The sequence below is a fragment of the Mauremys reevesii genome, linkage group 2, assembly GCF_016161935.1.
Source record: "Mauremys reevesii isolate NIE-2019 linkage group 2, ASM1616193v1, whole genome shotgun sequence".
NCBI lineage: Eukaryota > Metazoa > Chordata > Testudines > Geoemydidae > Mauremys > Mauremys reevesii.
This window is the reverse complement of record NC_052624.1, coordinates 59080559-59093043: the sequence shown is the minus strand read 5'-3', so window position 1 is coordinate 59093043 and position 12485 is coordinate 59080559. Positions and strand designations below refer to the sequence as shown.

Genomic DNA, 12485 nt, shown 5'->3' with positions numbered 1-12485 from the left:
TGAAGTGATAATTAATCAGCAGATGGCAACTCTTATTACCTCCTCGAACAGACTCTTTGTCTGTGGCTGTGCTAATACAATTAGCAAGTTGTCCTTGTAACTTTTCACATAGAGATACAGGGAGGATAGTTTTAATTAACTTGTCCTTGGTGCTCAAGCTTCTATATTCCTTTCTGTTGGCTTGATTTGGTTTGGGGCCTAAAAGGGGATCTATCTATACCTATGAAATTACAAAACCATATATAAAATAATCAATATCTCAACATGGGAAGATAAACTAGAAGGAAATTCAGAAGAAATTGTTTCCAAATACTAGGAATGAAATCCTCCCTCTATCAAAGTCAATAAGAGTTTTGCCGCTGACGTCAGTGGGGCCAGGATTTCAGCCTAAAATGGGAGAACACACATGTATTCTCAAGAGTTTTGCAAACCATTTGAAAAACAGAATTAAAACAATATTTCAAAGTATTTTTAAATGTATTGTTTGCTTACAACCTTTTGGGCCCACTTCTGAAAGAGGCAGAGCAGCCTCATTTCTCATGGAAGCTCAGAGGAATAACTGCACAGGATTAGGCTCTTTGGAAGAAAGTGAGCATGGCTTCCTTAATGCTTGGCACAAAATGTTAGCTTTTTGTGTAAATATGTAGAGAACACAGAAGATGCCTGTAGCTGGAGTTCAGGACGTGAGGAGTGAGAATCTAATAACTAGGAGAAATGTTCTTATGTTTCTGCCAAATAAGGGTGTGAGTAGCAAATTCAGGAGACTAAATCCAAAATAGCAGTCAGGGTCTCACAGAACCTACATGAAACTGCAAATGGAAGTGGAGTCTACCCTAGGGTGACCAGATAGCAAGTGTAAAAAATCGGGACAGGGGGTGGGGGGTAATAGGTGCCTATATAAGAAAAAGCCCCCAAAATTGGAACAGTCCCTATAAAATCAGGACATCTGGTCACCCTAAGTCTACCTAATGCAACTACACTGACCTTTTGGATGTATTTGTGACTGAATTTATGTTGTGTTAAAGTCTATTAAAACAGAAGACCATGAAGAATCAACAGAAACTATTACCTTAAAAGATCACGAAGAAGTGTTCCCCATCAATGGGTTGATTTCCAAAAGAGCAAGCTCAAAACATGTTCCACAAAAAGAAGCTGCACCTGAATAGGTAATGGTTTACTGTAACTTAGTCAAGATTTTTTTGTTTTGGTTTGGTTTTTGTTGTTTGATTTGTGGGTCTTTGTTTTCATCCTAAAAAGATTCAGCAGTTCAGTGGTAAACCTGCACAATTCTTCCAGAGAGATCAGAACATTTCTGAAAGGTGGTGTATATCAAAAATGATTTCAGTGAGAGTCAAGAGGACTGTGTCCTATTCCTAAAATTGTATCACTGATTCAATGTACAACTTTCAGCAAATCACTTCACTTCTGAATGTGTCATTTCCTCATCTATAAAATATGGGTAATACATAACCTCCTTTGTAGAGCTTCTTGAGATTCTTGAGTGAAAGGTGCTACTGATTGTAAGTACAAAGTATAATTATCCATGCAAAGTTTGCTGTTAAGAGTATTCCAGAGTGTTTTTAGAATGGATTTTCGCCAGTCCTGCCACTTGTAGTCATTCCATTTACCTGCCTTGTTCTCTATTAGTCCAGGGTTCTTAAACTGAACTCTTCTTGTAGGCACCTATCATGAATTTACAGCTAACGGTAGCATAAAATCCCTCCTTTACCTGTAAAGGATTAAGAAGCTCAAATAACCTGGTTGGCACCTGAACAAAAGGACCAATGAGGGAAGAAGATGCTTTCAAATCTGTGGGGGAAGGTTTTTGTTTTGTCTCTCTGTGGGTTCTCTCCAGGTCAGCGAGGAATCAAGGCAGGGAAAATACATCTCCCAGAGCCATATCTGAACTAAGCATCTAAGATTACAAATTATAAGTAATAGAAAGGAAATGCATTAGTTTATCTTTTGTTTTATCTTGTGAATTGTCCCTATGCTAAGAGGGAGGTTTATTCCCAGTTTTTTTGTAACTTTAAAATTTGGCCTAGAGGGGAATCCTCTGTCTTTCAAATCTTATTACCCTGTAAAATTACCTTCCATCCTGATTTTACAGAGGTGCTTCTTTTACTTTTTTCTTTATAATAAAATTCTGTTTTTTAAGAATCTGATTGGGTTTTTAGTGTCTGGTCTGTGCTCACCTTGGTTACCTATTTGGTTGGTATATTATTCTCAAGCCTGCCCAGGAAGGTGGGTGAAGGGACTTGGGGGGATATTTTGTGGAAACAGGAACTCCAAGTGGTACTTTTCCTAAATCTTTGTCTAACTCACTTGGTGGTGGTGACAGTACCCATCCAAGGACAAGGAAGGATTTGTGCCTTGGGGAAGTTTTTAACCTAAGCTAGTAGAAATAAGCTTAGGGGGTCTTTCATGCGAGTCCCCACATCTGTACCCCAGATTTCAGAGTGGGAGGGAACCCTGACAGCACTATAATGCAGCTCAGCTCTCTTCAAAATGTAAAATTGAATTGTATTTGACAAAAATAAAAGATCTGATTTTAATCTGTTTTTCTTTTCCAGGAACACCTTCCCAAAGTTTCTTTCCTCAAGCTTTTTAGAATAAACAAGTCCGAGTGGCCTTTCATTGCACTGGGGACACTAACTGCTGTTATTAGTGGAGCATTTCGCCCTATCTTTTCCATCATATTTGCTAAAATTATAACAGTAAGTGCAGTACTGACCTTTCTGTAATGTAATTGTAGAAGGAGGCTAGTTAAGTTGACCTGGTTGGTACCGTTGGCCCTATGTACACTTCAGTGAAATCAGGGTAGTTAGAATCATTTTAATACATAGTTCGTCAAAAACATATGCTAGCATAGTTTCACCACTGTTTCTTGGGTCACTGAGCGCCCAACATAAGCAGATTATAAACATGGTTTGTAAAACAATTCAGAACATAGCAATACCATGTTTGCGTCTTTCTATTTGAAAATGTTTCTGGCTAACATAGTTTCTCTGTAGTATATTAATCCTTAGTATTTATATTGCACTTTTTCCCATTCACAAAGCATTTTATGAACATTAATGAATGAGTCCTCACAACTTATCTGTGAAGGAAGGAAGGCAGGATTATCCCCATTTTACACAAACCGAGGCAGAGAGATGTGAGTTGTCCAAAGCCACAGAGGATATGATTGTTGGAGCATGTTGTAGAACCGAGAAGTTCCCATTCCTGTAGTTTAATCATAGAATCATAGAATATTAGGGTTGGAAGAGACCTCAGGAGGTCATCTAGTCCAATCCCCTGCTCAAAGCAGGACCAACCCCAACTAAATTATCTTGTCCAGGGCTAATCGCTGGCTCACACCTTCTTTTCCTCTCTCTAATGTGGATGGGGGTCTTTCTGCGCTGAATAGGGTGAAATAGGGCCTCTTCTAGTGCTCCTGTTCCTGAAAGATTATGCCTATTGGAATATCATCAAGAAAAAAGGTTTCCCGATGGCATCAGAGGGCCAACTTCTATTAGGAAGTTACTGACCAACCAGTTGCTAACAAGATTGCTTTTTTCATTCCTTCTAATTTTGACTTCAGTGCTGTTTCAGCGTTCCAAAGCCAGGGAATGGGCACAATCATTACTGCAGTCTCTGACACCATTGGATAAAGGTCTGAACAAAGGTAATTCTCTCTAGCCAGGCAGCAGAGGTACAGCACCATGACTATCAGGAGGGGAGTGAGTGTGAGGCAGAAAAGTCCATGTGAGGCTTTTAAAAATGTAACCCTTAGTCCTCATTAATTTTAACCTTGAAATATTCATTCATATAAATGCTATCCTCTTTTCTTTCCCAAGTATGTAAGAAACTCCATTCTAGTCTATATAGTGTTATACATCATCTATTAATAGGCTGGCTAACAAAATATTTGGATGTTTTTCCTTCTATTTTTGCAGATCTTTTCAATAAAAGATGATTGGGAGAGGATCCGGCATGAAGCTAACATTTTCTCCGTCACATTTACTGTTATAGGTGGTGTTTGCTTTATCACTTGAGTTTTGCAGGTAAACTCTCATAATCAATAAAACAATTGGTTGGAACAGCATTTTGCACTCTAGTAACTGCTTTAATCAGCTGTGGATTTAAAGTTGGCAGCTGAGTGATCATGGCATGACGGGATGGGGGAATGTCTGTCTGGTTCTGCAGCTGTATTGTGCAGCTCTGGTTGTTTTTTTTTTAATTTTATATTCACATCTCACCATTTTGTGCTATGCTTGTAATAAATGACTGCACTCGATGTATAAATAGCATCAGACTGCCATTTAAATTAGAAGTCGTAAAAATCAAAGATATGAGGCACTACTGTTTTTTTCTTCTTGCAGAGATTCCTTTATGAGAGGTCAGGAGAAATCCTAACAATGAGATTAAGGCATATGGCATTTAAAGCCATGCTGCGGCAGGTTAGTGCTAAAGTTTTTCTTATAAATATACCATTTTCTCACTTGCCTTTCCTATAACAAATTGCAAATGGATTAATCCACCCTCTTTCCTCATACACAGCACAATTTTACTGCACCACCTTTCACATGAAGATTTAAGTATTAATTATTTGTATACTTACTCTAGCCAAAGTAGGAGAAGAACTATACTAATTCTAACCATGATTAACTACTATTATTGGAAATTTCCTTGACCACTCTGAATAAAGATTTGTTTGACTGGAAATCGTGTTAGAACCTCATTATGAAAGTATGCTACATGCTACCGAGCTAAGACCTCATTTACAGGCTAAAAACAACCACACCTAAAACAGTCATTAAAATTGGTTGAAGTTCAAGCTTGTTCCTAACAACTGGGATAGGGTTCTGAATCCCATTATAACGTGATTCTGTCCCATCCATGCAATCTGGGCTATACCATGTAAGAACAGAATTGAGTGGCAACCAAGTTTAGTTGCAGTTGTTAATCAGGTTTGTGTGTATGTGTCTGTGTCTGTGTGTGGATGTGACCTGCGGTTTCCACCTACTTCGTTTTAAACCAGGTTAATTTTAAACCAAATGGCTTTTTTGAATGACCAAATTATATTCCTGCTTTTACTTGCTGAACTTGGTTTTCTTTGGTCTGCTGACAGATGCCCACCATCATCCTAAACATTATTTTTATTTGTCTCAAATGGATGCTTATCTTCTTTGGCCAGTGGCATTGAACAATAAAGAGGCCCTTGGTATGAATTTTAATCTTCCTGACAGTAGCACCTGACATAAGACGCTCAGTACCTCATGCTGGCCTAAGTTAGTGCATTCAAGGAGACGTGTGTTGAGAACCACAAAGAAAAGGAAATCCACCTCAGCTGAGAAGAATATCCAGGGCTGGCCTTACCATGAGGCGAACTGAGGCGGCTGCCTCAGGTGCCAGACTGTGGAGGGAAGGGGTGACAATATGGTGGTATGCAAGCAGGAAAGAACTCATTTTGACTTTCAGATTCCAGGATGAGTTTGCAGGATTGGCAATTAAAACAACTCTTTTTCCAAATTGGAAAGTGAGCAAGAAGCGTTAGACACAATCATAATGGAAACCCTCCTGCTCCGTGCCATTTTTGCAATACTTTTTCAGTGTGCATTTGCACTTTCAGTCAAAATAAACCAGGAAACTGTTATCTGCTATCTGGGACAGTTGCTGGCTGTCCTACTTATTGGGAATGAAGGTGTCTGGCATGTCAAACAAGATAGAAGGGTGAAGGCAACTCTAATATACTGCATTACAGGCACAGGAAAAACCTGTGCCTTCTTCCAAAGTGTTGCCAAATAATGGCTATTATGGACCATAGTAACTACAGAGAGGCCCAGATAAGGAGTTGGTGTATTTAAGTCTTTCAAACAAGATTGGATGTCTTTCTAAAAGCTATACTCTAGTTCCCCAAAAGTTTCTGGTCTTGATACAGGAGTGACTGGGTGAAATTTTGTAATCTCTGTTATGTAGGCTACATGATCATAAAATCCCATTCTCACCTTCAACTCCATGTACTCATTTATTAAACAATCTGAGAGGGTACAAGTTGATGGTTATGTTTTTGGCTTGCCACCCTAAGAGTGTGCCCTCCAAAAAGCTGTGCATTCACTTCTTCAATACCTGTGATAATTATGACTTGTGTGGGGAATTCTTCTTTGTATGTGTGGCTGGATATAAATAAAAATTATGTGGTTCTCAAGCCAAAATTTGGCCCTTCTTGTTTAAAATGTACTCATTGGCATACATTTTGGCATACATCAGTTCTAACTAAGCCAATAGAAACGTGCTCTTAACTTTGGCTGTATAGTAAGTCAGTCTTGTCTGGACTCTGTTGTTGGTGAAGTGGCAGGAAAATTCTCTGTTTTTTACAGAGCCAACTCATAAAAATGTTTCTTATTTTTTGGAATAAGATATTTTTTAAACTGATTTAGTATAAGCTTTTCATTTTAAAGTTTTAGAATAGACTTATAACTAAATAATAAATAATAACATGGGCTTTTTCAGTTCTATCCAGTGGTTTCAAATCTCAAGGGAACACTCCTTTCCTCATCAAGGAATCCCTCCTCCACACTTGAATTGGTCAGATATTCATATAACTACTGTTTATTCATCTGTTTCTGAATTATGCCTATTCAAAATCTGCTTTGGGAGACTCTGGGATTCTAAACTGGCCATGTGCCATTGTTTCCACATGAAAACTCCAAGTTATTCTCAATCTCCACAGTTGCTTTGTGTTTTTACAACTGCGTGGTTGTATTTATTTCCATTCACTTTTATAAGGCCTGTCTGGGATTCTAGGTGCCTTACACATTTTAAAACCAATCAATTTAAAGTCATAAACACATAGACTCCACTTCTGTGCCTTGTTTTGTGTGAGGAGACACCTGTTCTCATGCACCTTACTGAAGTCAGCAATATACCCATTAGATACAACTTCCAACAGCAGGGCCTGATGGTGAAATTCACCCTTGTGCAGAGGTTCAACACAAGGACTTACCTGTCTTCGTTTCTGCCTTTGTTTATTCCCTTGAAGTTAATGAAACTGCACGGGTGTAAATAAAAGCAGAGTTCTGACATTTGTCTATTGCTCAAATAATTGATTTTTTTATTTGTTAAAATTAGTAGTTTTTGCAGATTGTTATAAACTTATGGATTCAAACACTGTGCTTCTTCATTGCTGTACCTTGTTGGATTTGCCCTTACATTTGTACATTGTTTTTAAGAGAAGTAGTTCAAATTGAGACTGTTCATGTTATTTGTTCACGTTATTTATTCAGTAAAAGAAAAAATTGGTTTAGCATTATTTAAGTAGAGCAATTGTTCCATCCGATGGCTGGCTAGATGAACTCATATGAACTATTTTAGTGTGATCATTCAGGTAGTTTCTTATTTAAGGATAGATTTAATTAACATGCATTTTTTAAAGTAAATGACTACAATGTGACAAGAGTAACAGACTGGATGTTGTGGATGTGCAAGAACCCGCTCAATTAATTTTTTAAAATAGATATTTGAGACAGAAAAATGGGAATAAGATGAATATTCCTATGGACTGTGCTGGTGCTGTCACGTGCTTGAGAAAGTCCAGGCTTGAGAAATTCAATGTACTAGCCACCCTCTTCTGTATATAGACATTAATGGCACAATATACAGTAAGAGGCACCACTCCATGAGTCAATGTTTGGAGAAAGAGTGCATCATTACAAGGATGGTAGATTGCTAAGTTGTAGATCATGTATTACTCAACACCAAAAGTGCCCAAACCAGCCCCGTTTCATAGTGCAATACAGTGTGTATGGTAAGTTCGGAAATATGCAAAGTTACAATACAAGTAAAGGGCAATATTGTTGCTGGCCCTGCAAGAGAGTTCACAGAGTAGAGAAGGATGCAAGGAGCCTTTTCCCATCCCTCTGCACTTCTGCTTGGGCTTGTCGCAGGCCTTGTGCTCCCCAGGTTCAAGTACAAACGCTACCTAAAGGGACCGGAAAGGAGTGGAAGCAAGGGAGAGCAGAGCTCCCATCGTAAGGCATATGTTGTACCCTGTATTGCAGCTCCCACTCTGATGTGTGCTCCCGCAGAGGAATTCTGACTGAATCAGCCATATCAGCTCTTAGAACCACCCTTATCATGGAGTCAGGGTTGTCTTTCTCCACACATTCCTAACATGGACCATGGCTTAATGAATCATGATACTGTCTGTAAAGAATTAAATGTTTCCCTAGGAACTGGATATGTATTTTCTGTATGACGAGAGATAATAACTGCACAGTCAGCAGCTGAGAGTTTCTATGAAATCTCCTGGTAACATTGTAGTGTGATAATGCCCCTGAAAGACTTGACTTGCTGTGGGTTCTCACTGTATTTTGTAATTTGCAGTTTGATAAGAAAGAATAGTTGACCCAGTTGTAACTTTCTTCTTATGGAAACAGTATATGTCTCTTGAGGGGAAGTGCTTTGAACTACTCAAAATTATATCTTGGCCTAAGTTTTTAAAATGGCTAGTTAGGTGGGGTGTCCAATTTAAGACACCTTAAAATGGCTTTGTTTCCAGATGGTGGGAGCTCAGCTCCATTTTCAAAATCAGGCCCCTCCAAGACATGTCACTTTGGACACAGAAAGTAAGGCATCCAAAACCACTAGTCATTTATTAGAATTTAGTCCGAGATGCCCGGGTCCCCCTGAAAATATCCGCATCTCTAAAACAGCTTTGGTATGTGTCATATTGTAACACTGAGGCTGAAAAAGGCACTTTTATTATTAATCTTTATTTTCAGACATTGCCAACTTTTATGAAAAAAAATCCATTACCCTGAAATCTCATATTTGGTCTCAAGCTGAGGGTGAAATTTTGGGTACATTTAGTTATCTTACATTGGGTTATTTTTGAGTTATTCTTAATCAAATCATTGAGCAGTTTGTCGTTCATGGTATCTCCAGTTGAAACCTGGTTTTAGGCATAGGAAAACACACACAGGAAAAAAGGTTGGTTGGTACCAGATACAGTTAGGATTCTCGGCAATGAGGGAGGCATCTGTTCTGTTTAGAGGGCTTTGAAATGTTTAGCAAACTTTCTCCGTTTGGTGCTGTATCTGACATAGGATATGGGGCTGATTGGAACAGAGGTAGGAGATGTAGGTGGCAATTCAGGCTTCCTTCCAGAAGACCTCAACATGAGGGATTGGAAAGTCTCTGCTCTAGTTCTGTAAATACATTTTTTACTTTTGCCCTTATTTGAACATAGTGAAGATACATGGGTTGGAGTGTAAAATCCAGGACTGCTGGAAGCTGTGCTCTTCTAACAATTCATTAGAGTCTGACTAGAACTGGAAGGTGGGGGGGGGGGGGGGCAAGAGAGCATCACTTGGTCCTTTCATCTGCTCTTAAAGGGCTCCATGCTATCTCTAGAGCAAATACACATCAATCACTCACATTCCAAATTTCCTTCTGAGGATAAGTTCATTAGTGTTTGGAAGGCAGTCAGGCCCAGATACTCAAAGCTATTCAGGTGCAAAATTCCCATTGAAATCAGCAGCAAAATATCTTTGAGAATCTGGGCTTCAGTAACAACACTAATGAGACCGTATAAGTGCTAAACTAGCTAGCTGTCACAGTAGCACTTTGTTAGATAGCAATAAAAATAAGATCCTTAGATAGTAAAGATTGAAAACCACGTACCAGGATATATAAAAGTATACATGGCAGAGATGTGGTGTCACTCATTTTCAGGTAAGTAGAATATAATCACCTTAGTATTTGGCAAGAAAAGACATCACTGTTAGCAAAACCTCTATGCTTGAAAGAAATATTGTGGATTTTAAAGGAAAGCAAGTTCTCCTTTATTTGGGTGAGTATAAAAAGTCCTAGTTTGTCTTAATTTTGTGCCCTGCCCAATTAAATTTTAATAAATATTTTGGGTATATTATAAAATATTAAACTTCACATTCAGGAAGTATTTGAAATAACTAATTGAATGTGAGGAAAGTGTTGCTATTTGGACTCATAGCCTGGCTAATCCATATCCTACTTAAATGTCTCTAATTTATGTCCATTCTTACTTGTCCATAAGTAATTTTCTTTGAATTGGTTTGCATGTAATTTGCACCCGCATTCTCCCCATTTTTGTTTAATATTTATTTAACTATTTCTTTGTGCCACTGAAATTTGAAGATGTTGTTAAACCTCACAACAGAATTCTGTCACACCTACTGACAGTACACCAGTCTGTCCTGAGATGTCATTTGTTATGTTAGTGCCACAATAATATGTGCTGTACAACACACAGAGAAAGACATTGTCCCTTCTCTGAGGAGCATAAAATATCAAATAAGAAAAGATACCATGTATAGGATAACAAACAGTAGATGGTGGGGGAAGGAAAGATGAGGATTATAACAGTAAGATCACACAGGCACTCCATTTAGTTACATGACGGTCTCGGTGTTTGAATTCAAAGGTGGCTTTTAAAGACAATACTCAGTATTTGTTATAATTGACTCACGGATTGGGGAATCATTCTTTCATTGTTCATTTACAAAACCTTTTCAGTTCACCCTTAAAAGGCCCCGGGTGCTCCGACTGTGCTGACTGGAGAGGAAAGAGACATTGCCTAAAATTAAAATAAAATGCCTGTGCTTGAAAAAGGGACAGCAGGGAAGTCATCAGAATCGCATTCATCTCAAGTTGTCTAGAATCAACCCAAATCAAATGGGCAAAGTATGAGAAATTGTATTTAGTATTATGTGAAGCATGCTTCATCTTAGAGAAATAATGGTTTAGATTTTAAAATAATATATATTCTTATAGTAACACATATTGAATCCTGTGGATTTAGTTAACAGTTAATTAAGGCCGCCGATTTAATTCCCCTTTAAGTCTGGGCATCTTTCCATTGGTTTTGATGGGAGTTGGATTGGGTCCCAAAAGAAGGTATGTTTTCTGAGTGAGCTTTAAATGAAGGAAACTGGATGGCTGATGCTATGACCTGTGACTTTTTGCCTAACATAATATTTCTCCAGTTAACACTCCTGCTCAGTAAATACCATGAGATAGATTTTCAAAAGCAGCTAAAGGATTTAGAAGACCAGTTGCTTTTCAATATCTCCTTCACAGCTTTATTAACCAGGAGTAACTGTGTGGGACTCTGAATAGGATTTAGACTCCTGCATTGCTTAGACGTGTTTGAAAATTTTATCAAGTCCCAGTGGAATTTGAGCTCCTAAATGTCCTATTTTTTGAAAATTTCCCCATGTAGATTAGTGAGCACCTGGGTGAGCAGGAACCCAGTTATCCCCAAGAGGTGGTGGGACTCATTGCAGAGAGGGCAGCATGAGGACATCTTCACTGCTAACTTGAACAGTGTCTGGGTGGCCTTCTAACATCATCCCCATAAGCAACAATAGCTCTGTGTGATTTATGAGCTGGCAAGGCCTATGAAGCTTAGTTTCTAACCATTGCAGCCTGGCTGCCCCAGGTATTGAATGGGGCTTGGGGAAAAGATTAGGTAAGTTGATGGAGTGATGTAGGTGAAAATCAAAGGCAAGTTTCATAGGGACTGAGGGTATGAAAGAAGGATGGAACACCCATCGTGTGGTCAGCAATGACATCACAGATCTCACAGATTCTCTAAACTGATATGTGTATTAAGAATTATGTATTCAGTGAGAGATGGTGCAGGGAGCATGCTCTGTTCCCTGGTAGGAAGTATGGTAGTTGGGGCATTAGCCTGAACCTCTACAGACAGGGATTCAGTTCTCTGCTCCACCACAAACTTGCTGTCTCACCTTGGGCAAGTCACTTGGTCTCCCTGTGCTGCTGTTCCCCCTCTGTAAAATATGGATGTCAGCACTTCCCTACCTCACAGGTGCATTATGAGGATAAATTGAAGGGTTAAAATCCTTGTGCATTTTATATAACAACCTGGTATATAGATTCTGCCAGCTCTTTTCCAGACCCAAAGTTCAGAGTTTGGTCAAGGGACCAGAGGCCTAGCAAATTGTGATTAGCTAAGAGAAAGCAGAATAAACAAGATAACATTGCCTTTGCTAAGATATGCTTGATCAGTAGAAATGCCAGATGTTGAAGCAATAACTGAATAATTATGTTTCATCCAATGTTTCAAATTGAACAAAGAATCCCTGTTCCTATTGTGTTAGTTTCTTCTGTAGGAGACATTCTTCCCACAGATCCAAACCTGAGTTTATGAAAGGTTGGCACATGTCAGTATAAGATATGGCATCCTCCCACCTCCCTTTCCCAGGGACCAATGCCTGCCTTAAAACACAAAGGAGACCATCTTTATTGTCATATACTCTCACTGCTTCTTTGTTTTAACCCCTAGGAATGTACCTGTTGGACAATCAGAGGAGCTACTCCATTCCTATGGACCCCAAATCAGAATTCAACATATATATTTTATCCTAATAACATTCTGTCAAAGTATTAATTAAATGTTAACTTGCTAACTTCAGCAGAGACATTATGTAACCTGTTAACCA

The 12485-nt window shown here is 38.7% G+C and overlaps 1 protein-coding gene across 1 annotated transcript in view; it reads left to right on the top strand.

The window, feature by feature from the left end:
• Positions 1-3633, top strand: part of LOC120397246 (ATP-dependent translocase ABCB1-like) — a 56136-nt gene extending 52503 nt beyond the window's left edge. The window contains exons 15-17 of the mRNA XM_039522956.1: positions 1026-1166; positions 2574-2717; positions 3584-3633. Coding sequence (XP_039378890.1) covers positions 1026-1166 — 141 coding nt within the window. The 3' untranslated portion in view covers positions 2574-2717; positions 3584-3633. The remainder of the gene's footprint in view (positions 1-1025; positions 1167-2573; positions 2718-3583) is intronic.
• Positions 3634-12485: the final 8852 nt, after the last annotated feature.